Raw genomic sequence first — 24204 nt, forward strand, 5'->3', positions numbered from 1 at the left:
CTGTGAAAAGTGTGTATAGCACTTAGAAAAAAAATGTTGACAGGACAGCACTGTGACCAGAGTAAGAGGAAAAGTGCAACCCCTGCAAAAAGGGCTGTCTCGTGATTCCCAGTACTTTGAATCCAACAAAACAGAGATAATTACTTTCTTGTAAAATATTTTCAGGCTAGAGCTTAATTAATGCTGCCTGAAACTAAGGGGCAAAGGTTTAAGTTAAGAGTGATAGAGTTCAGTGAAGAAAAGTTCTTACTTTCATCAAACAGTATTTAATTAGTTAATGTGCAATAAATAAAAAAGCCTGTAACAAGCACTGTATTTCCAAAGTACATATAATTATATTAGCGGAAAAAAGACTTTATATATATATATATATGTTTGTGTGTATTAACACATGTAACATTCTCACTGATATGAGCAAAAAACAAACTATTTTCATAATTTGGACTCAACGTGACAACAATATATTACTCTTCACATCCCAACATTTCCTTTTTTAAGCTGATGTCCATTTTTTTTTTTTTTTACAGGATTTCCTGAAAAAAGCGGGGTCATAACCAGACTTATCAGCAGCAGAGGGAACCAAGGGCACCTACAGGATGAGCACATTCCTACAGCACATTTTCTCCAGACTCATTTCTCTCTTTTGGGATACGGCCATAAAAAATTCAGCTTGTTTCTTTCTTATGATCCAATAATTACTTTTCAAAAGCCTTACATTGCTTACATGCTGATTAAGAAGGTGCTGACACTTCTGTTATGCTGTTATGCAGGAATGGATGTATATTAACAAATGGGTTCACACTAGAGCTGTGCAATATGGCAATGATAAATTTGTTATTGTGATAAATTATATGCCTCTCTGAGCACATGTAATTTTAGACAGTGTAATTAGTCTTGTTTATATTGATAAAGTGTCACACTTAAATAACTGTATGTCCTATAATTTAATAATTAGCATTGTTTTAATTCTATGGCTACTAAATTGTTTTGCCATGTGATATGGGATAAATACGATGATAAATATTGTGTATAGTGAAACATTCTTTAAATAGTTATACTATAATTTTACCACATTGCCCTGCACTTGTTCATACTGTCTGCAATGAAATAAAAGTCAAAGAAACTATGTATTTCCCTCTTATCTGCACTTTTTTTTACTGTTTGTATTTCCCAAAATACATTTAATTTTTACATACAACATAATATTAACTGGAGTGGTTTGGGTGCTTGAAGTAAAATAAAATGCTTAAATGTTTAATGTAAAAATGACCCTGGTTCTGTCTCTACTTTAGAATTTAAGCATGTTCCGCATCTAAGAGCAATACAAGTTCTCTCTACTAGATGGCAGTGTACAATAGCTGTATAAAGCACCTTACTGCTTGTTTTAATCATCATTCAATACAGCTCTCTGAGGGGGCACTTTCCCCAGACAGAGATTAAGTCTAGTCTTGGTCTACACTGCAAATTCTGTTAAAAGGAAAATATAATCTAAGACTAGACTTAATCCCTGATGGGGAAACTGCAAACATGGAGTGTTGGCTGAATGCAGTCTTGCCATTTTAACCTTGATGCTTTCTTGTAAGTTACATGACAAATATCCAGTCAGATATATAATAGCAGAATCAGTACTAGCACAGACAAGCCTTTTTATTAGTCTCCCCACCTCCCTGAATGAATGATGCTTTTAAACAGGGCTTCAATTCCTCCCCATAATAACTATGCTGCCTCTGAATCAACCCTGAGTCATAACATACCTGCATCCTGCACTTTATACTGTGCTGCAAAATGCACCCGAGGGCTGTGGAATGGTTGGTGTCAGAATTAAGAGCTTTAATAAGGTGAGGATTGTTTGTTGACTCAGAAAACAGTAAATCTCATGTAACAGTGGGCATATGTGAACATGTACTTTTAAGCCCTATCCGGACGGGATTAGTTTCTTAGGGGAGCGTCTGTGAAAAATATTTTACACTTCTAAGATAAAACTCTTGCATCTGGACTGCAATTGAAAAAACACGAGTTTTTTTGGCCTCTTGGTCATATGACATCATGTTCAGTAGCTCCTCCATTTCCACTCGCTGTTGTGTTTACGCGGATCTCCGTTGAAACACGCGCCCAAAGTGTAAATACGGTGCGTGGCAGTGGACAAATAGCTATTTTATTAAGCGCAAAGTGACAAAACTTTGATGTGCGTCCGGACGGGACTAAAATTACAGGAGGACCACAGAGTTTAGTGAAGTAGGTAATTCAGCCTGTAATTTTCTCAGAGGACTCTTTTTTCTTCTCTCGTGTTTGGTAGTCGATGGCTGATGTTGCGTGATTATTTTCTGATGAAACTTGATGAATGTTGTTTCACACGGGGACTTTGAAGTAATTAACTGGCAAATCTGCTGAAGTGCAATAAAACATTGTTCCCCAATCAGGAGATGAGTGTCTTCCTGTTCCAGTCCACCTGATCCAGGTCATGCAGGGTTTAGTGATTAGGTAAGATTAATCAGGTGTTAATTACTGCATGGGAAAACACTGAGATGTGTAATTTTACAGTGAATCAGGATGAGGATTCAGGAAGGCTGCAATAAAGGGATCATCAGTGACAATTCATAGTAAGACAGTGTTGATTTAACAAGGGAGGAAACCGTAAGAGAGGAAGAGAACTCTGAGAACTTTGGACCTGAGTTCAGGTGGCTTCTGCTTTGTGGTTGATGGAAGAAATCAAGTCTCTTCTCTAATAGGTGGAGCCATGCATGAGAGATATGTTAGAATTCAAATGAAGGAGAGAGGGTTGGTGTGAAGAATTCATGTAAAGTAATGTAGACATGTAAACATGATAGATCTGCAATTTATAGAACAGTAGATTAGGAGGAGGGGCTTAAAAGTTGATTAGATTAAAAAAGCGCAAGTTTAAATGAACTGTCAGAAATGTTACAAATACATAAATTACCTGTCAAAATAACAACATGTACTGTCTAATGTACATTTACATTAATTTACAGTTATTTACAGACTTACAAAACATATTAAAGTAAGTTAAGATTTATATACATAATACTCAGTAGAAAGTTATAAAAGGATTTTTATTAACATTACAGGTTAACCTTCCTAGAACCTTTTCTAAACATTGCTCAATTAAACCTATGGGAATAGGATGTTAAATAAGTGTTGAAGTTGATTATAGTCAATATCAAAGATACATTCTTATATCTGGTTAGGTTTTGGGTTTAAGTGTAGTTACGGTAAACACTGTTATTCTCCCACAGTGCATTGTGAAACGGAAGAAGGAAGCTATTCATGTCTAGAGCAATTATTAGAAAAAAAAGGTGGATAACGATACAAGTGTAGTTGTGAGGGCAGCAGGGGAAGTTGCAGTGGTGACCTTATTTACATAGAAATGCTTCATCACTTCCTGTTAGTACAAAATAGATTCAGTGTACTTGTGTAATATTAAGATTAGCTAATAGTATGCTGCTTATACAGTAGTAGCTTTGTGTGTATTATGCAATTGGGACAAGTTATTTAAGAACACCACTTAGAGAATTATGGTTTCAATGCCTTGTTTATTTTTATCTGATTTTTATCGTATTTAAATTGTTCCTTCATGTTGATTTGACCTGTTTTTGCCTGTTTACATCAGAAACCATTATTCAGATTTATGGACAGTTGAGTAAAGGGTGTGTACTTGTGACAGCTCGCCCCATCAGGTGGGAAATTACTGTATGGGGTAAGTTGTCACAATGGATTTTTTAACATCAAGAGTAATGAACTTCATTCCCAGAGCAGGGAATCCTTTAATTTTCCCAAAAATCATCAGTGTGTCTTATAATCCAGTGCATCTTATGTATAAATTATACTTGTCTGGTTGTAAGGAGCAGTAAAGCCACTCTGCTGAAGAACAACATTAAACAGAAGTTTTAGTTTTCAGTACTCCAACACTGAGGCTGAAGCAATGTTAGCATTAGCCGCTAAGCTCTTTCACTGATCAGAGGTAAGTATTTTGGCCTGTAGCCTACTGATAACCCCAGTTAGCACTGCTGGAGCAGCATTAGCATTAGCCACTAACCACACTAAGCGCTAGCTTGTGCACCGTTCAGAGGTGAGTATTGTCGCCCTGTAGTCTGCATAATTACTGTTAAAACAAGCTATGCAGGATGAACCGCTAGCTAACATCGCTAATATGGCTTACTGAAACACTCATGTTTCCATATTGTAAGGCTGTTGAGTGGCATTTATGCTCTGCTAGCGGTTAGCCGCTAATGCTAATGCTGCTGCATCCAGCATTAGTAGAAATCTGAAAATTTAAGGTTACTGTAAATAAACAAAAGCGCTTTACTTACCCAAATAAATGGGTTTCTGTAGAGAAATAAGTGTCGATTAACATACAGCACTCGTTTGAATATATTATTATTTTTTAAGAATTACAGTTTTGTTTATTTTGCTTAGCTTTAATTAATTTAGTTAAAACTGCTTTCTGGAAGCAGAAAATCAGTGTTCTTCACCTCAACTGCGAATCGTATTAATGTTATGGCTAATTGCTGTATAAATTCTTAGTCTTAAGTCTGCAGTTATGCAGTAGAACATTTATGCTCTAATTCATCAGGAATAAGAAAAAAGCAGAAGCAGCAGCATACTAACAACTGATCCTGACCTCAAATTACAAGCATTTCACAAGCATGTGCATAGAAGATAAGTAAACATTTCTTAAGACTTAGGAAGTTAAAGACTAAAACATGTTAAAAGAAGGTATTCTGAATATTATATATAAATGTACTACATACTAAACTGAAACTGAAGTGGTCTCCAGAGCTCTGTCTGTAGAATGAGGCTAGTACATTTTCTGCAGTAGCCTGTTTACACATGTAGTAAACAGCTGGATATTTTCTGTGTTAGATACATTCTCAATGCAGGAAATGTTTCACATTGTTTAAGACTTGTGTAAGAAGGCTTAAGAGGCTGGCCTGTGTGGAGCATGCAGGATCCGTGGCATGACGCACTTTAAATTCTCTGAGAAACAATCTGCTCTATTTACACATGTGCTCATTCAGACATTACCCAGACTTTGGTATTTATTCATAGTTCGGGAATCTGGTGCAGTTGATATAATTACTTTTGCATTCACAATTATATTTCCTCCAGGTAATGTCTGAGAAAGGTTCTGGGTTACTGTGTGTAAAAGAAGCAATAGAAATATTTAAAAAAATAATGTGTGTTATATTTTCTGTAATATAACATCAGGATATGTCTTCACATACTATGTTTCATCACTGGCATCTCTTGACAGCAGTGCTAGAGGTAGTATGCTCTTTTCTTTTAATTGTCTGTGAATTGCCCTCTGTCCATTGCCCAGTCCTATTCCACACCTCAGGTTGCCAGGTATACAACACAATTGCAGAAAAACATGGATGTACTGCAGTCTTGACATCCTTCCGAAAAACCTTCAGGACCAGAGATGGAATGAAATGCAAATAAATAACCTTAACTAGGTAATATATGTTGCTGCTGCAAAAGTTCTAAACTTGGCTTGTGATCTGTGTAGGTTCAATGTCCTCAGTGTGGGGCAGGACAGGAAACACTCTCTAGTGTTTTTCTTTCCCTTGTTTGCTGTCACATCAAATAAACTGACTGACCAAAAAAAGGTCACACACTCTAATATTTCGTTGGACCACCTTTAGCTTTGATTGTGGCACAGATTCATTGTGTCATTGTTTTGATAAGCTTATGCAATGTGACAAGATTTATTTCAATCCTGTGTTGCATACATTTTTCACCAAGATCTTGCAGCATTGATGATGGTAGAGTCTGACCACTGCACAAAGTCTTCTCCATCTAGCACATCCCAAAGTTTCTCAATAAGATTAAGGTCTGGACTTTGTGGTGAACTCTCAATCCATGTGTGAACATGATGATCTCATGCTCCCTGAATCACTCTGTCACACTTCCAGCCCCATTAATCCTTGGAATATGTCTGTGTCATCAGGATAGAAAAAGTCCATTGATTGAATAACCTGGCCATTCAGTATATTCAGGTAGTCAGCTGACCTCATTCTTTCAGCACATACTGTTAATAAACCCAGACCTGACCAAATGCAGCAACCCCAGATCATTTTCTTAGTTAAATCCAGGTGACGACTTTTTTTTTTTTTGGCCAGGCAGTGTATTTCGCCTCATAAAAGTCAAAAGTAAAAACCAAAAGTTTTATTCACAGTTTTTAAATATACACATAATACAAAAGTGCCAATGAATATAAAATAATAATAAATAATAATATACAGTACATTTAGTGCTTTACATTAAGACAGTGTGGATCAAAACAAACAAAAACCCAACAAAAATGCAGGTTTGGTCTTTAAAGTGGTTGCCTGTCTATAAATCTGTAGTCTAAAACTTTTTCTTATACATTCAAGTCTAGCTGAGTGCACCACACATATTCTAAGCAGGTTCCAACGTGATCCTGCTCTCGGAATTAAAACAAAAGCACACAGACCCAGATCCTGTGTGTCACTCAAGCTATCCTCCACAGTGCTGTCAGGTAGAGACTGAGCAGTCTATTGTTGATTTACATGATGATTCCTCCACTAGTCATCTTCTTGGTATGGTTGGAGGCCTACGTGCAATTTTCACTTCATCCTCTGCAGTCTGCAACAAACAAATACATTTTAGTTCAATAGTTAACTTTCCCCGGATGCATCATCAAAGAGATGATCAATATTATTTTCTCTTCTTTGTCCCGTACATCATTTAGAAATGGAAACTTTCTGATACAAATTAAAGTTTTTTAAAACTTTGTAACATTGTAAATAGAAATGCGCAGTTTGGAATGATAACTAGCTCTGTGTGCCCTAATGAATGATTCTTAATAGACAAACAGGAATGCCGTCAAACAGATGGCGGGATCTATCATTTACCTGTGTGGGGGCAATTAGGACTGTAAGGGGGGTGCATGCCTGAGTTGCAGTTGACTCGATGAAAGTAGGTTGGCTGATCTGAGGCCGTTTTCTATAACCAGGATTCAACTGCTCTTCATTACTGAAAACAGCAACCAAACAGACAGACAGACATTTAGAACACACAAACTATAATAGCTAACCTGGAAGATACCTGAATGATTAAAATTGATTAAAAATTGGATGATTAAAATGATTAAAAATTAACTTTACTATATTTTTTATATATCACAATATTTTTAGAATAAAATTATTTCGAGAATAAAGTTGTAATATTTTGAAAGTGAAGTTAAAATATTTTGACACTAAAATCATAATATTTTGAGAATAAAGCCGTTATATTTTACAAATATTTTTTTTATATTTTAAGAATTATGTCATAGTACTTTGAGAATTAAGTCATATTTCATAAATAAATGTTTCAATATTCAATTCAATATTTCGAGAATAAGAGAAGAGAATAGCGTATTAAGAGAATAGTGATAATATTTTAAGAATAAAATTATAATATTTAGACAAAAAATCTTATTTTTGTGAATAAAGTAATTATAGTTCACAAATAAATGTTATATATTTTGAAAATAAAGTCATACTATTTTGAGAATAAATTTGAAATATTTTGAGAATACATTTGTAAACATATAAGAATTGTCATAATATTTTGCGAATACATTTGTAATATTTTGAGAATAATTTCAGAATACTTTAAGAATAAAGTCACAGTTATTTTGAAATTACAGTCATAAAATTATAACTTTAATTATATAAGTGTTTCTGTAAGCAGGAAAATTCAAATATTATGGCCATAGAGTTTCCCAAAAATCAGACAACACGGCACCACACTAATATGCTGGAGATATAACAGCTGATAGTCCTGTAGACGGGCACTGCCAGTGATTTCTCTTGCTGTCTTGAAGTGGTTACCCTTTTGTTTTACAAACTCTAATGCATAATAATACAATATTCCTGGTAGGATGCCACTTTAATCTTAAAATAATACAACATTATTCTCTAAATATTCTGATTTTATTCTCAAAGTCTTCTTTTTGGCCCTAAAACAGTAAGGTAACTCACATGTTCTGACTAGATCTGGTGTTCGTTTTCCTTTTATGATAAATCCAACCTCCAAAACCTGCAGCCAGCAGCAGCAGCAGCACTCCCACCGCTGCTGAGACGCCGATGATTGCCTCTTTTCCTGTGAAACGAAATGTAAAAAATCATCAGGAGAACTGCACTAGAATGCCTCTCTGTTAAAACTGCGGGCGACTCATCTGTGAGATCATGAGTAAAGCTGAGGGATTTACCAGAAGGCAGGTCAGTGTATTTGATATCACAGTACGGTGGAGCCCAACCAGAATCACAGTGGCACTGTTTCCTGTGATCACAAACCTGCCGATACAGACACAGAAAGATGGGTTTAACCCTTTAACCCCTAATGACCTGTATGCACACTTTCAATCCTCACTTAAACTCTAAAATCTAATCATTCATAGTGGATACTACTTCATTTACAATGGATTATGAATAACTGATAATAGTTACTATATTGTTAATATATATAATACTGAATAATCCATAGTGGTTACTGTAATGTTTGTGGTCGTACTGAATAATGTATGGTATCTACTGAAAAAAACTTAGCGAACTTACTATGGATTATTTGGTATCCACCATAAACTTTCAGTAAAGAAAAAAATCATAGTAAACACTGGATTATCCATAGTGATACCTGATAGATTCATAGTGGATACTAATCAGATTTTTTCAGTATTTACTATGGATTATTCTGTATCCACTATGAATGTTTCAGCAAAGGAAAGAAATTCAGAGCGGATACTGGATTATCCATTGTTGTAACCGAAAAATTAATAGTGGATATTAAATTTTATTTTTCAGTATTTACAATGGATTATCAGTAAAGAAAAATGGTGCCAGTAAAGAAAAAAAATCATAGTGGATACTGGATTATTCATAGTAGTTAATGAAAAATTCATAGCAGAAACTGAATACTCCATAGTGGTTACTGGAACTTTTATAATGGTACTGAATAATCTATAGCAGTAACTGAATAAAATCATAGTAGATACTGATTAATCCACTGTAGTTTTTGAACAGATTCATAATGGAAACTGATTAAGCCATAGTGGTGATTGGAACCGTACTGAAAAGTAAATTGTACATTCAGAAAAAATCCTAGTAAATACTGAACAATCAATAGTAAATACCGAAAAATTCATAGTTAATACTGAAAAATTCATAATGGGTGCTCACCAATCCATAGCAGTAACTGAGAAATTCATAGTGGATAGTGAAAGATCCATAGTAAATACTGGAACATTCATAGTGGATACTGAATAAGCTATAGTAAATACAGAAAAAGTCATAGTAGATACTAAACAATCTATAGTAGTAACTGAAAAACTCATATTAAATACTGAATGATCCATAGTAGTTACTGGACAGTTTATAGGGGTTTCTAAAAAAAAGCTTCTTATTAGTTATAGTAGTTACTGTAAAATTAAGAGCAGTTAAGAATTATTTTAAATAATTAAAAACATTTTGGGAACAAAACTTCAAAAAGTAATGTATTCCAATAGGCCAAAACATTAAAATATCTATATACTTTAAGTCTAATATTGTACAGATCTGCCTCCTGTGTTCTAGTGCTTCTTAAAATACTTCCACATATTTTAACAACACCATGACAATAAGTAATTTTGGTCACAATACTACCTATTACTGCCGTATTATATTCATTTGATATGTTAAGAGTCTCACCCCGCGGCCGCTGCACTTTGACGAGCAGTCGTCTCTCATATCGTACACTTTCAAATCTTGGCACACATTAGCAAAACACACCTGTTGAATCCAAAACAAAATGCAACTAAATTTACATTTCAGAGTCACGAGCAGCTACATCACAGTCCAAACACAGTGATCTGAAATACTTACTTTATTATGCCCACATTTGGTTCCCGTCGGCACCATGCTCAGTTCATCTTCCTCGAACCGCTCGCCGACTATGTTACAGATCTTATCTTTAATCTGCAGAGTAGCTTTCAGCCCGGTGACAGGGAGCGTATTTCCTCCAACGCAAAATATACTTCCACAGTGCATATCTCTGCACAAATAACATCACAACACTCAGTAACCAACAAAACTGAAGAATTGTATATATTATACAAAGTGGTGGGATACATTTATCTGAAGTTTATGATACATTGATTGTGAAATATCAGAATTGATTATAATAAATTACAATTAACCTAATGTATAAAAGTCTTCAAGTGATTTAAAGTCAACTGTGATCAAATCGGAAGTGCATAATTTTATAATTAAATTAACATTAAATTTAATGTTAGATTGTGACACGAAGTGGAAGTTTGAAATTGTAATGTGTTCAAAATTGTAATGTAAAGTTCAATATTGTAAGTCGCTTTGGACAAAAGCGTCTGCCAAATGTAATGTAATTTTCTTAACACAGGATTTAATTTTTGTATAACTGAATTATTCTGTGAACTCATTGATTGAGAGAATGGTAACTTACTCTACTTCACAGGGTTTAAAGCCATCTTTAGTCCTTCCACAGTGAGAATCACTGTGCCCAAAGGTGTTCTTGAAGAAGCAAGTGTCTGAAGCCACTTTAGCGTCTGCAAAAAGAAAAGGCAGGGGTCCATTTATACTGTATCACAAAGGTTACCGACTACTCTTTAAATCTGCAATCATCACTTTTTATTTGATATAAGCACTTTTGTTGTGGAATAGACGTTTTCTTAAACTTAAGCACTGCAGTCTCCTACTGCAAAAACAAAACAACTGTAAAAAGGTCCAAAATTCCCAAACTGTTACATAACAGTCAGAACATACATTTACTCATAAAACCTAAAAAGAAGTAATGAGGTGCTGGCAAGATTATCCATTATAGACTCTACGTTTGCTTGTATGTGAATGTGGGCCATCTCATGGATGTAAACCAGAGCTTTTTTATATATACAGCTCTGGGAAAAAATTAAGAGACCACTTCAGTTTCTGAATCAGTTTCTCTGATTTTGCTATTTATAGTTGTATGTTTGAGTATAATGAACTTTGTTGTTTTATTCAATAAACTACAGACAACATTTCTCCCAAATAACAAATAAAAATATTGTCATTTAGAGCATTTATTTGCAGAAAATGAGAAATGGCTGAAATAACATAAAAGATGCAGAGATTTCAGACCTCAAATAATACAAAGAAAACAAGTTCATATTCATAAAGTTTTAATAGTTCAGAAATCAATATTTGGTGGAATAACCCTGTTTTTTAATCACAGTTTTCATGCATCTTAGCATGTTCTCCTTCACCAGTCTTACACACTGCTTTTGGATAACTTTATGCCACTCCTGGTGTAAACGTTCAAGCAGTTTAGCTTGGTTTGATAGTTTCTGATTATCCTCTCGACTTATTTGAGCATTTTCCCCCAACCAACCTCACATACTTTCAATATGTTCTTAAATTAATGCATTCTGTGGTATGTTTAAAATAAACTGAACTATTATACAAATAAAATTCCAAACATTAAGTGGTTACTATTTCAATGTGCATAGTCTAAATGATTTTATAAATAAAATTAAGCGAATAAAATTAGCATGACCCATATTATTGAAAATTATGACTCAAATATTATCATTTTATGCTTTAAAAAGCAGTAGGACTGTCATGTCTACTGGCTGCAGCAGGTTATCACAGAGTGTTGTGTAAATTACCTTTTCCCCACAGCCTCTGACAGTGCTGGAGATGAGTTGGGCATTGGCCATTATAGCAGTAACTGCTACCAAAGCCACAGGGGATACCGTTCATTTTAAAGTCATCTTCAGGACACTTCTCTGACAGTCCAGTGCAGTACTCCTCCAGATCACAGTCACTCGCTGAGGCCCTGCACACACTGCCAGCCTGTTTTATCTGGAAAGCAGAAGAAGAGGAACAGATTCAACCACAGAACTATTTATAATTTAACTTCTTAAAACCACTTCTTCTGATGAACCTCTTATTTAACGTATTTCGTGGAAACCTTCAATGACCAGAAGAATTAGTCATCTGGTTGCAGCCTATCAGACTGAAGTAAGAGGGGTTATGAGTGAGGGACTTGTATTATGCACTAAGCCACTCTTAAGTGACTGTTTTCTAAAGGTCACCATGTTTAAAAATAAAAATAAACTCTTAATTTGTAGTGTTTTACCACAAAAAATACCTGCAGTGTCTTCAATAGAATAGCATCCACAGCTCTGGATAAAAAAATAAGAGGCCACTTAAAAACGATGAGTTTCTTTGATTTTACCAAATTGAAAACCTCTGGAATATAATGGATGATCACAAACCATCAAACCAAGCTGAACTGCTTAAATTTTTTGCACCAGGAGTAAAGGCATAAAGTTATCCAAAAGCAGTGTGTAAGACTGGTGGAGAAGAACATGCAAAGATGCATGAAAACTATGAATAAAAAAACAGGGTTATTCCACCAAATATTGATTTCTGAACTCTTAAAACTTTATGAATATGAACTAGTTTTCTTTCTGCATTATTTGAGGTCATCTTTTTTGTTATTTCAGCCATTTCTCATTTTCTGCAAATAAATGCTCTAAATGACAATATTTTAATTTGAAATTTGGGAGAAATGTTGTCCGAAGTTCATAGAAAAAAACAATAATGTTCATTTTACTCAAGCATATACCTATAAACAGCAAAATCAGAAAAACTGAAACAGAAATGATTCTCTTAATTTTTTACTCTGTACTCTTGTGAAGCGTGGAAATTCTCACAAGAACTGCATAACACTTTTGAGTTATATTCATGTAAAATCCAGTAATTTTAGTCTACCGCCTCAGTCCACATGCTTCCTTCACGTTTCAGTAGTAGCGCTGTGCCTTTTTCTTCTTGTCCAGGAATGCATGTGTAAAGCTTTTACTTCGTGTAGGGTGGCTCAAAGTGCAAATTCTACTTTCCAACTGTAAGGGAAGCCCGGGAGCAAGGAATGCAATACTCACATAATAACTTAAAAATAAAAGAATATTCTGACCTGATAATTACTTTAAATTAATTTTGAACCTGCACATAATAATGATAAAGAGGTCATGTTTAATTTGTTAATATGGGTTTTTAATGCCATTATTTTATGTAATAGTTTTTTTTTTTCAATATTACTATACTTCCTTTATGTACACGTCTTTTCACTGTCATTAATCTCCTCAGATTTGACAGCACCACCCTCTGTTTTCTAAAAAAAAATACTGCAGGTTCTCTGTGGTGTTTCTGCTCATCCGCTTTCCACTGATAATAATATCACTCTATTTTCCTGCGGCAGTTTATACAAGTAAGTCTGAGCACATTAATATAGTTGTAATAGTGATACCAAAAATGGCAAAAATAGCAAACTTTTTGAATAATCTACTCTTTAACCCCCCCCCCCCATGCATTCCCCTTTAGAGAATATTTCCTTTAAACACACATTTGTCATTTCCTTCCAGGGAATCATGCAGCCATATGGGCGTGACTTAAAACACAACTAGCATACACTGTTACTGTTGCCATTTATAGGCAAGTTTAAAGGCTGTACCTGAGCGGAAGTGTGTATGGGTAGATACCTGGTTGTGTAAAAGTACTGCTTTTAAAAGTACTTAAAGTATAAAAGTAAAAGTAATGTGAGGAAAAAATACCATTAAGGACAAAAACTTTGAACGTGAACTGTTCACTTTGAGCATGTATGAACTGAACTTAAACTAGTTCAGAAAAGCTGTGAACTGGCACAACACTGGTTACTTGACACCTCCTACCTGATATCAAAATAAGATTGTGTTGCTTTGTTTTGTAAGACTGTACCTGGCAGTTCTCACAGCAGTCTCCCTCCGCACACTGAGAACCCTCCGAAAATGTGCAGGTTCTGGGGTTACAGCATGGGTTCTCACACTCCTGCAAGAGAACAGGACACGTTACACAGGTCATCACCACTGAACCAGATGAGGTCATCATACAATTACATTACTCACACTGCTCTGAGTATGAGAATGTTTTAACAGACTAAACGTCCCAGTGGACTGACTGGCAGAAATACGATGATTAATGCAGAGATCGGACTGTTAAACGGAGGTCAGACGGAGGAGATGATGTGTGCACTCACCTCCACACTTCCACAGTCACACTCCTCTCCAGGGTCCAGGAAAGCATTGCCGCAGACAGAGCCCTGGTACAGCCTGTCTGAGCGGGGGGGATCCAGCAGGCAGCTCGGGTTGGCATTCTCCAGAAACACACTCAGTTCATCCAGGCTGCAGTCACTGAAGACCTGCGGAAAGTTTCTGTTGCTGGAATGGAAAAATGGCAGAAGGTGGACAAAGGAAAGAGTGATTTGAAAGTGATTTCTCAGTTCTTTCATTCTTTCTTGATGATGGTTAGGTCGGAGTTTGTGAGAGCCATGGCAAAAGCCTTAGCTTACACCTCTTGAGGTCATCTAATGTGGATTGTGGATATTGAGAAGTATGAAGAAGGATTATTATCTGCAGTAGAATCCATTTATTCTCTTTTATCTTCATCCTTTTTATGCTTTTAGGTGCTTTAGAATTTGCTAGTTTTAGTAATAGTATTAGTAATAGTATAAGCCTAAAGAATGACCCATCCATTCCCATGTTTAACAGCTAGAAATGACCAGTGACCATTAAATAAACAACAACAAGTAGTGATTCTCTCTTAAAATGATGTCTCAGCAATGGAGACCCTTGTCATTAGCTGCCAGAGCCCTGAGAGAGCACAATTGGTCTTGCTATCTATAGGTAGGTAGATGGCGCTCTCCCCCTAAATCACTCCAAAGGGTGATGTCGCTCAGCACAAGGCTGCGTCTGTGAGCTGATGTATCAGAACCGAGCCGGTGCGCTTTCCTCCGCTACTGCATCAGCAGTAGTTCAAAAAGAGGCAGTGGCTGACTACATGCATCGTAGGAGGCATGCGTTAGTCTTCATCCTCCTGGTGTTGGGGTATTACTAGTGCCCTAATGAGTGGGTTGGGTAATTGGGCTTGTAAAATTAGAAAATGAGAAGCCAATAGAGGAGCCCACTGCTGCAGGTTTGAGGAGAATAATTCTAAAAATGTACTGTGCTTTGTGGGTATTTCTGCCTATATATGTTCAGTGTTCAATAATTAATCATAAATTGTAGTTTTGTAATGCCTTTTTCTTATAAAAGAAAGAAAAAAATACAATTTTTTCTTTAATTATGCAATGGTATCAAAGAGACAAAATAAAACAAAAACTAAAATGAAAATCATGATAAGTATTCATTAATAAGTCTTTCTCTAAATGTTTAATTTTTATCAGTTTCGGACAAAACAAATCCATTTTGGGGCAACACTAGTTTAAACTGGGAATAACAAGTTTAAAACAAGTAAAATGTGTGTTAAATTAGCTTTTAGGCAGGATTTTGGTTCTATTGTCTATTATTTACAGTATGTAGTGTTCCATTTACATATTAAAACACATAATTGATTTGTATGAAAGAGAATCTCACCCCACGCGTTCCGTCATGATGCAGTCAAGGTTGAACAGACCACAGCTGCAGTGTGACCCATCATGGGACATGCCCATGTTGTGTCCCATCTCGTGTGCAATGGTGGCGGCCAAGCCCACAGGATCTGAGTTATGATCCTGAGTAATAAAGGGATAAACATAATCGTTTTCTTGGCTCAAATTTTTTATTTATTTTTTTTGCAATTACAAATTGTACTTGAATTGTACTTCAAATATGTACACCCAAAAATGTTATGATTAAAATTCCACCCAGGTTAAAATGAAGTACATGTTTAAAATGTAAGTATGAATGTCATTTTATGTGTGCAAAAAAATGCACATCACATATATTTAATTGCTATAAGATAAATACTATACCTGATTAACGCCTCCAGAGCCTACAGCACACATAGCATACTTGTTTGCTAGTCCCACAGTTTCACCCAAAAAGTCTATTCCACTGTACAAAAAGAAGAAAAAAACATTATAAAATCATCTACAGAGCTGCATGACACAATCAACACTATGATCCAGATCCTCTTGTGTTATACTCACGTCACAAACTGCGCATTATCATGCTTGACTCTTTTCAACAGGTTGTCCTTGCGCCACTCAATAAACCTGGTAAGAGTGTCATCAGAACTCACACTGACCAAAAACTGATCTCCTGCTGTCCACACTTCCAACCCCACCAGCATCACTCGAATATTATGTGGACGATACAGCTGAGGAGGAGGGGAAGATCTGAATTTAGTAACATACTGATGAACAAAATACTGAAATACACTTCCTGGCCAAAAAAAAACTCTCCACCTGGATTTAACTAAGTAAATGATGTGGGGTTGATGCTGCAGTTGGTCAGGTCTGGGTTCAGCAACAGTATGTGCTGAAAGAATAAGGTCAGCTGACTACCTGAATATACTGAATATAGACCAGGTTATTCCATCAATAGATTTTTTAATTCCAAGATGACAATGCCAGGATTCATGGGGCTGGAATTGTGAAAGAGTGCAAAGTTCAGGCAGCATAGGATCATCATTTTCACACATGGATTCTCCACCACAGAGTCCAAACCTTAACCTCATTGAGAATCTTTGGGATGTGCTGAATAGAGAAGGCTTTGTGCAGAGGTCAGACTCTGCTGCACGATCTTGGTGAAAAATTAATGCAACACTGTATTGAAATCAATTTTGTAAAATTGCAGAAGCTTATTGAAACAATGCCACAGTGAATGTGCCCCTCAATCAAAGTTAAAGGTGGTCCGACAAAATATTAGAGTGTGTGGCCTTTTTTTTTTGGCCAGGCCGTGTATAAACCACATTCAACCAATTCAAACGGTGTAATTCTTTGGCTTCACCAGTATTTAATTAGATTACTTTTGCTAAGAAATGGTTCTCACATTTCCGACAACTTAACTAAAGTTGATTTTTTTTAACAAATATATCTAGAGAAACAATTATTACAGGAGTTTGATCAATTTCTTCAAATCATATACATATATATGCTAGGAAGACCCAAACTGTACTTGACTTCCCAATACATTTTTTGCAGTACATGTTGTCACTTCTGCATATCATGTGCAGTCTATCCACATGCAATTTGGAAGCAAACAGTAAGAAAAGTCACCTTATCAACATGATTCATGACTTCCAGCATCCTCGCTCGAACTCTACCAGCGTTTGAGTCAAAGTTTTTGTACTGCAACAGAAACAAAATAGTTTATGATTGTTATTCGAGTGTGACTAGATTACAGAAACAAAAACAAAAACCTGTTCAATAATATTTTTCAGGTACTTAAAAATGTTCTTACCTCAGCATTGTCCACGACAAGGAACAACTCCACATATCTCCTTGTACGAAATGCAGAACTGCCTTTCTGGAAAAAAATATATATAAAAATAATTGCATTGTAGAATAATACTAATATATTAACACATCCAAACCTTGAAGAAAAAATATGGATAAGATGTTAAACTATTTTAAAATAAGTTTAATATTATTCAAAGTAGGCACCTCTTACTTAGATAACTGATGTTTGAGAGCATCAGCTGTGTTGTGAAGAGGTAGAGTTGGTAGAATGTGAACAGCTCTATTTAAACAATGTTCTAATCCATATTGTGGCAAGATCTACTCAACTTAGTAAAGAAAAAACACTTCAAAAATTTAATGATGAAACTGGCTCTCATCAGGACCTCCCAAATAAAGGAAGACCAAGAGTAACCTCTTTATTAGATTTACCAGCCTCAGAAACTGCCAGTTAGCAGCACCCCACATAAGAACCCCCTTAGATGTTGCACAGAGTATTTTTATTTAACACTTTTAAGTTACTACATTAATCCGTATGTGTTCCTTCAAAGCCTGGATGACTTTAGTAGTAACTTACAATGTAGGAAAAAAATAAATAAATAAATGAAAACACTGAGCGTGATAGTGTGTCCAAACTTTTGACTAATAATGTAGTTATTGATGTTTAACCAGTAGGACTTTACAACCCTGAATCAGACTGTGGTCTAAGCATATATTATTCACTTATGAAGCTCGAGCACAGGTGAGTCACTCTAGTTATTAAATAACAAGAATAATAAAAGAAAAAAATATATATATTTATATACATTATACAATATATATATATATATATATATATATATATATATATATATATACATTTTAAGGGTTAAAATCAGTTACTTTGTCAGATGAAAAGAAAAGCTGTAAAGCTTGTCCAATCTACCAACTGAATCTATGCCTGAACACATTCATGGGTAGAGCACAGAGAGGGGGGTGAATCCATTTCTTACTGCAGTAAAAATCAAAATACACACCCTGCTACTGCGTTTGAAAAGGGCTGCCAATCTGGGTTCATGGTCGTAAACAGTGTTATTTGTCCCTCTCTTATTCCTCCTCAGATCTTCTTGCTTATAGAGGGCATGGTCTCCCTCAGTGCTGTCACTCAAGGGCTCAATCAGGTACAACTGCTGCTCAGCCCGAACAAAACCTCTGCAGAAACAAAAACAGAAACATCTTGTGTGTTACTGTCACAATCATGTATTAAACCTGGCTCATACTATCACACCAGGATTTTTTTTTATCATTATATTGAAAATGTGAGCGAATTGTTGGTTATCACCCTTCACACACACACTACACTATCTGCCCTGAATAAAACAGCACACACTTTAACATCATTCACCAACCCCATCCAGTGGCTATGGTCCTCAAAACCTTCTGGAAATTTTTCACAAACTGTATGTACACAATCTATGGTTATGGTAGTTGTGAGCTCATTCTGTTCATGAAACCATCCATGGCTCAACAGAAAGAGTCAGCAGAACATATATGTACTGCAATGTGAGCTTGAGGTGAATATACACATCTATACATACATATTTACGCTGCACACATAAGTTTAAGATACGGCTATAGTTATCTAAATGTATATACACTGCCTGGCAAAAAAAAAATCACACACTCCAAAGCCCTATGTGGGCGGGATTAGTTTCTCAGGGGGTCCTGGGGTCATTTTCTCTTTTTTGGAGGTGGTCCTCTGTGATTTTATTCCCATCCGGAACAACCATGTACGTGTTTTTCTCATACGTCCCCTAAGACAATTACAGGCTGAATTACCTACCGTTTTTCACTAAACTCCGTGGTCCTCCGGTAATTTTAGTCCTTTCCAGACTCTGAGTTTCGTCTCTTCTCATTTAATAAAATAGCTATTTGTCCACTGCTATGCACCATAATTACACTTTGGGAACGCGTTTCCACGGAGATCCATGTAAACACAACAGCGAGTGGATATGGAGGAGCTACATTAAACTGATGTCATGTGACCGAGAAAGCCACAAAACTCACTGGTCCAGAGTTGCATTCATTTTTCACCAAGATCTTTATTTATTCAGGTAGTCAGCTGACCTCATTTTTTCATTCACATACTGTTGCTAAACCCAGACCTGACCAACTGCAGCAACCTCAGATCATTTTCTTAGTTAAATCCAGGTGACGACTTTTTTTTTTAGTTTTTTAGTTAAAGTTTGCTTAGGAGGTGACTTTTTTTTTGGTCAGGCAGTGTATACTGTTCACTTAAAAAAACACCTCTATACACCCTGTGTAGCCGTTTAGCTTAGCTCTTATTGGTTGACAGTTTTCAGTCATGAGGTCAAAGTCCCGTTTTCCACCAGAGAATCTGTAGGATACTGAGTCATAAACTTTAGCAATGCTTCATATTTATGATTCACAACTGGGGTGGAGATAAAAATTGCTACGGGATAATCTGGAAAGAACTTTTTATAACGTTTACAATCACTCTGATATCGGGAGACTTTTCACCAATGTCAGGAAAAGCAAATCAGCCTCAATCACTCTGCATTTTCTGGAGTGGTTGTGTGCTCACATTTTAATGATTTCAGTAAATACCTCATTCCAGAGCAGATTCCAACACTAACTGACGAGTCCTCCATACCCTCAATATGGCCGTGATAATAACAGTGATCCTGCAAAACAGAAAGCTCTTCATTTTTACTTATTAGCCTTATTAATGATACATAAAACAAATTACAATATACATTATACATGATATCAGTACAGCTGACTAAATATACAGCAAATAGAAAGGAACCCATAATTACTTTTTTTGGCAATGTATAAAATACATTGTACCATTGTACATTGTAACTTTTAAATTAAGATGAAGGCATTTTAAAGCTTATGTGACAAATTACAATAAAGCAGAACTGAACTGATGCGGTTTAAGAGGTTAAATCACAAGAAGTTGATCTGACCACTGGGCACTGTTTTCCAGTATTATAAAGAGATAAAGAGATCAACTTACCTCAAGACTGGGAAACGTGTTCACAGTTGATCCATCCTCTTTATAAAATATTTCAGTGTAATTATGTCCAACCAGCAGTCTAAATGTTCAACAAAATGTTAAATATTACTATACAAGAAATAAGCCATGCAAAATAATTTAAAAAAGAACTGAACCAATATTGTAGCTGATATGGTAGTTGCACAATGCAGCACAATTTTAAACGGTTTTACCTGTTTTTCTCCAAATTAATTGTGTGACTATTTCCATCCATGAACAACTGATAGCGAAGATTCTCAGGATACTGCTCTGGTTCCTGTTGGATTAAATAAATATGATAATATTTATGTAGCAGATATGTTACTGTTTTTATTTTTCAGAAAACATAACCCAGACTAAGGGTAAAGCTGGTAGCTGCAAATGTTATAAGAAGTTGTTGTGTTAGTGTCTAGAACAGCTGCATTTAGTGGGATGTAAGGGGTCTACCTGGTTAGAGATGCTCCTCCGGCTCCGGCTGCTCAGTTTCTGAAGTCTTATTACATTGTATCTCTCCACATGGCTCAGTGTACGGACAGTCTCAGAGAAGCATCCTGGAAATAAAAAAGTCCTGAGATAAAACTAACAGGCTGGGAAATTAATGAAATGTTGTATGATTAATACTGGTTAAATTATAATCTAAAATTACTTTTATAATACCAAAATAAGTGAACTAGTTGATTAGCCATTAGAAGTATGAATGGAGAGAAGGTCAGTACTCCCATTTGCAAGACTGGAGGAACTCTTTTTGGGTTTACAGCACACATAAGAACGTTTCACTCACTTTGTGGCTCCTCTAACCACATTTAGGTTAGTGGTGGCACAGAGGTTCTGTGTTACTGATTACATAGTTGTGGGTTCGGGGCAGAAACTAACCAATCTAAACATGTTTAAATGTCTATTTTTTTAAACAGCAACTTCTGAAAAATCTGATTTTAAATGAATCAATAATAGTGTAACAAATTAACAAAGGTAACAGAAATGAAGTAATATAACAATAATCTGCCAAAAAAACTGAAGTGCAGCATACTTTTCCAATACACATTTGTACTAACTTCAGTTCTGAAGTGCCTCTCAATAGCTCTTAAATGTGTAATGACAGGAGAGTAACTTTATTTATATGAACTTCTAAACTTCCTTTCACAGTTATTAAGATACACTTTTATGTCGTTTATTGAGTCAAACTGAAGCTGAGGCAAGTGTGTAATTACGCAAGCTGTACTACTGTAATGTGCCTGTAACAGTGGTTTCATCACCAGTCCTCACGGTGTTATTGCTGGGGTTGATAATGTGTAAATACACAGTTATTACAGACACTTGTACAAGTGTAAAGACAAAAGCTTAAATATGCCTGTTCTTCTAGCAGACAAAATAAACAACTACGTACATTTCTCCCAAATTCCAAATAAAAATATTGTCATTTACAGCATTTATTTGCAGAAAATGAGAAATGGCGGAAATAACAAAACATATGCAGAGCTTTCATACCTCAAATAATGCAAAGAAAACAAGAAATTAATATTTGGTTGAATAACCTTGATTTTTAATTACAGTTTTCATGCATTTTGGCATGTTCTACTCCACCAGTCTTACACACTGCTTTTGGGAAACTTTCTCTTGATTATATTCCAGAGGTTTTCAATTTGGTAAAATCAAAGAAACTCATCATTTTTAGGTGGTCTCTAATTTTTTCATTTATATATATAGAGTCTCTCCCCACTTTCTCCAAAACTCAACTATATTGCAACTCACATTTTATATTTTAAAAAAATTACATTTATATATTGCTAAGGGCACTTCAATTATTACATATTTTTATTACATTATTATTTTTACATAAATTTTTACATATATTTGTCATACCTTATGTATTTACAGCACTGGTACATCAGTACTAGAACACTGATTGCATCTGTAATATCTCGACTGCACATATTTTGACTTGCTGTTTATTTGCACATTATTTTAGTTATATACAATATTTCTACTTTACGTTTATATACAGGACAATTTCATCTTTATTTATCTATATTTGTTGTTGTATCTGTTTTATTTTATATTTGATAACTGCAACAATATTATACCATATTATTATTACTCCTGATATTTGTTTAATTTGTTTAACTGCTTATCTGTTCACATTCATCATTTTAATTTAAGCATAATCATTTTTAAAAGGTCCAAACTAGAGAAGAACACAGTGTATTTGCTTCAGCAGCTGCAGTGCTGATACAGTACATGCTGATTGTAGTAATGTAGTAGTTAATTCCTCTGTAGTTTTAGAGAACACTTAACACTTCAGGGTTTTATAGCTGACACTTTTATATCTCAGGTTGTTTGTAAAAGCTTCTAAGTGAGACTATAAAGTTACTTTAAAATAAACACGTTTTCTGGGAGTTTAAGTCTAGTCGAGCAAGTTCTGTCAAAAATAAGAGCTGAAAAAGAAAGTGAAAGAGATTATAAATAAAACTTACCCCAGTCAGGCAGAGAGGAGAGGATAAGAGCAGTAATAACAGTAATAAACTGCATGGCGTGTCCTCACAGTAATCCCTCTTCACATGTTATAAAAACAGAAAGACCGACATGAACAAGAAAAGGAGCCGCAGAGCCCCGCCCCCCTAACACAAAACAGGCGGGGCTTGGACGGGTTTGACATCCCGTAAATTACGTCACTCCTGTGACTCAAAAGACTGAAGTAAAGGAAACGCGATCCCTACAGAGCAGATACAGCACTGAGCTCATTACTGCTGAGTAACAGGGGGAGACTCAGCTTTAAACATCAAAAAAAAAGAAAATATATATATATATATATATATATATATATATATATATATATATATATATATATATATATATATATATATATATATATATTATTAATTAAAAACTGAGTAATTTTTTTTCATCATTCCCATATAAATATGTAATGAAAATAAAATATCTCATCTACACACGTTTAATTTTACATTTGCATACATGTGGTCGTACTGTATTTTAATCATATAGTAGTGATAAACATGTTTGAATCAAGTGAATTAGATAGATAGATAGATAGAAATTTAGACTTTAACATCTACAATTAAATCTACAATGATTTAATATGTTTATAATGTCCTATGATCTTTTTGTAAAAACACTCTTAAATAATCAAATCATTTATATTTAAATACTATAGTCTCACCTATTGTAATTTGTCTAAAATCTAAATTCAGCAAATATTTCCAGATTTTTTTTTTTTTAGAATAATATTTTTCTATATATTTCAATATAATTTCTATATAACATAATTTCTATATAATTCCCTTCTTAAGATTGTTTTGGTAATTCCCCACCATATCCCAGCCCACCTCAACTCAACCCAACCCAACCCACTACCTCAAAATCAAGGTTGTTTTAACTGTGCAGGTCTGCTGTGTAACTTCTTCATTTGTGCTTACAGATATTATTTCATATTTCTTAACTGTTTAACCTGAAAACATAATCAGGATTTCTGAAAACCAACTCAAACAGATTAAGTCTAAAGTGTAATATTACAAAACAAAACAGAAATGTATTAATGTTGGCCCTGCATATGGGATTAGGGGGGTTATTTTTGGACCCCATCTGGATTGTATACTGTATACGTGGGGTTTAGATGAGACCTTTGTGAGATTACGGTGGACTGTAATAATGGGGCCCATTTAAAGAGACTGACTGGGTTCCAGTAACAACACATGTACAAACATTTATAGCCCATACTGTCATGTCCTGTCTGTCCTCGTGCCTGTGTGTGTTCCACGTGACCTGTGCCTCTGTGTTCTGTCCCAGTACTTTTCCACCTGTGTCAATTTGTAGCTCCGCCCCCTAGCCCCAGGTGTTTCCACTTCCCTTGTGTGTTAAATAGCCCTCCTCTGTCACTT

At 35.2% G+C, this 24204-nt stretch overlaps 1 protein-coding gene and 1 non-coding gene across 2 annotated transcripts; one reads left to right on the forward strand and one right to left on the reverse strand.

Moving 5' to 3' along the window:
• Nucleotides 1–4378: 4378 nt before the first annotated feature.
• Nucleotides 4379–23084, reverse strand: adam8b (ADAM metallopeptidase domain 8b). Its single transcript, XM_007251305.4, has 21 exons — nucleotides 22780–23084; nucleotides 20756–20859; nucleotides 20503–20585; nucleotides 20291–20369; nucleotides 19876–19952; nucleotides 18285–18459; nucleotides 17273–17338; nucleotides 17089–17160; nucleotides 16018–16187; nucleotides 15841–15922; nucleotides 15464–15600; nucleotides 14089–14269; nucleotides 13791–13880; nucleotides 11681–11876; nucleotides 10483–10585; nucleotides 9888–10056; nucleotides 9714–9794; nucleotides 8240–8324; nucleotides 8010–8130; nucleotides 6897–7017; nucleotides 4379–6627 (listed from the first exon to the last, which is right to left on the reverse strand). Exons 1-21 carry the CDS (start codon nucleotides 22832–22834, stop codon nucleotides 6571–6573), a joined length of 2304 nt encoding a protein of 767 aa, XP_007251367.3. The 5' UTR covers nucleotides 22835–23084; the 3' UTR covers nucleotides 4379–6570.
• On the forward strand, nucleotides 20995–21114 carry LOC125781371 (U6atac minor spliceosomal RNA). Its single transcript, XR_007424602.1, has one exon. It is a non-coding gene; the product is annotated as a U6atac minor spliceosomal RNA (small nuclear RNA).
• Nucleotides 23085–24204: the final 1120 nt, after the last annotated feature.

The sequence above is a fragment of the Astyanax mexicanus genome, chromosome 15, assembly GCF_023375975.1.
Source record: "Astyanax mexicanus isolate ESR-SI-001 chromosome 15, AstMex3_surface, whole genome shotgun sequence".
Lineage (NCBI taxonomy): Eukaryota > Metazoa > Chordata > Actinopteri > Characiformes > Acestrorhamphidae > Astyanax > Astyanax mexicanus.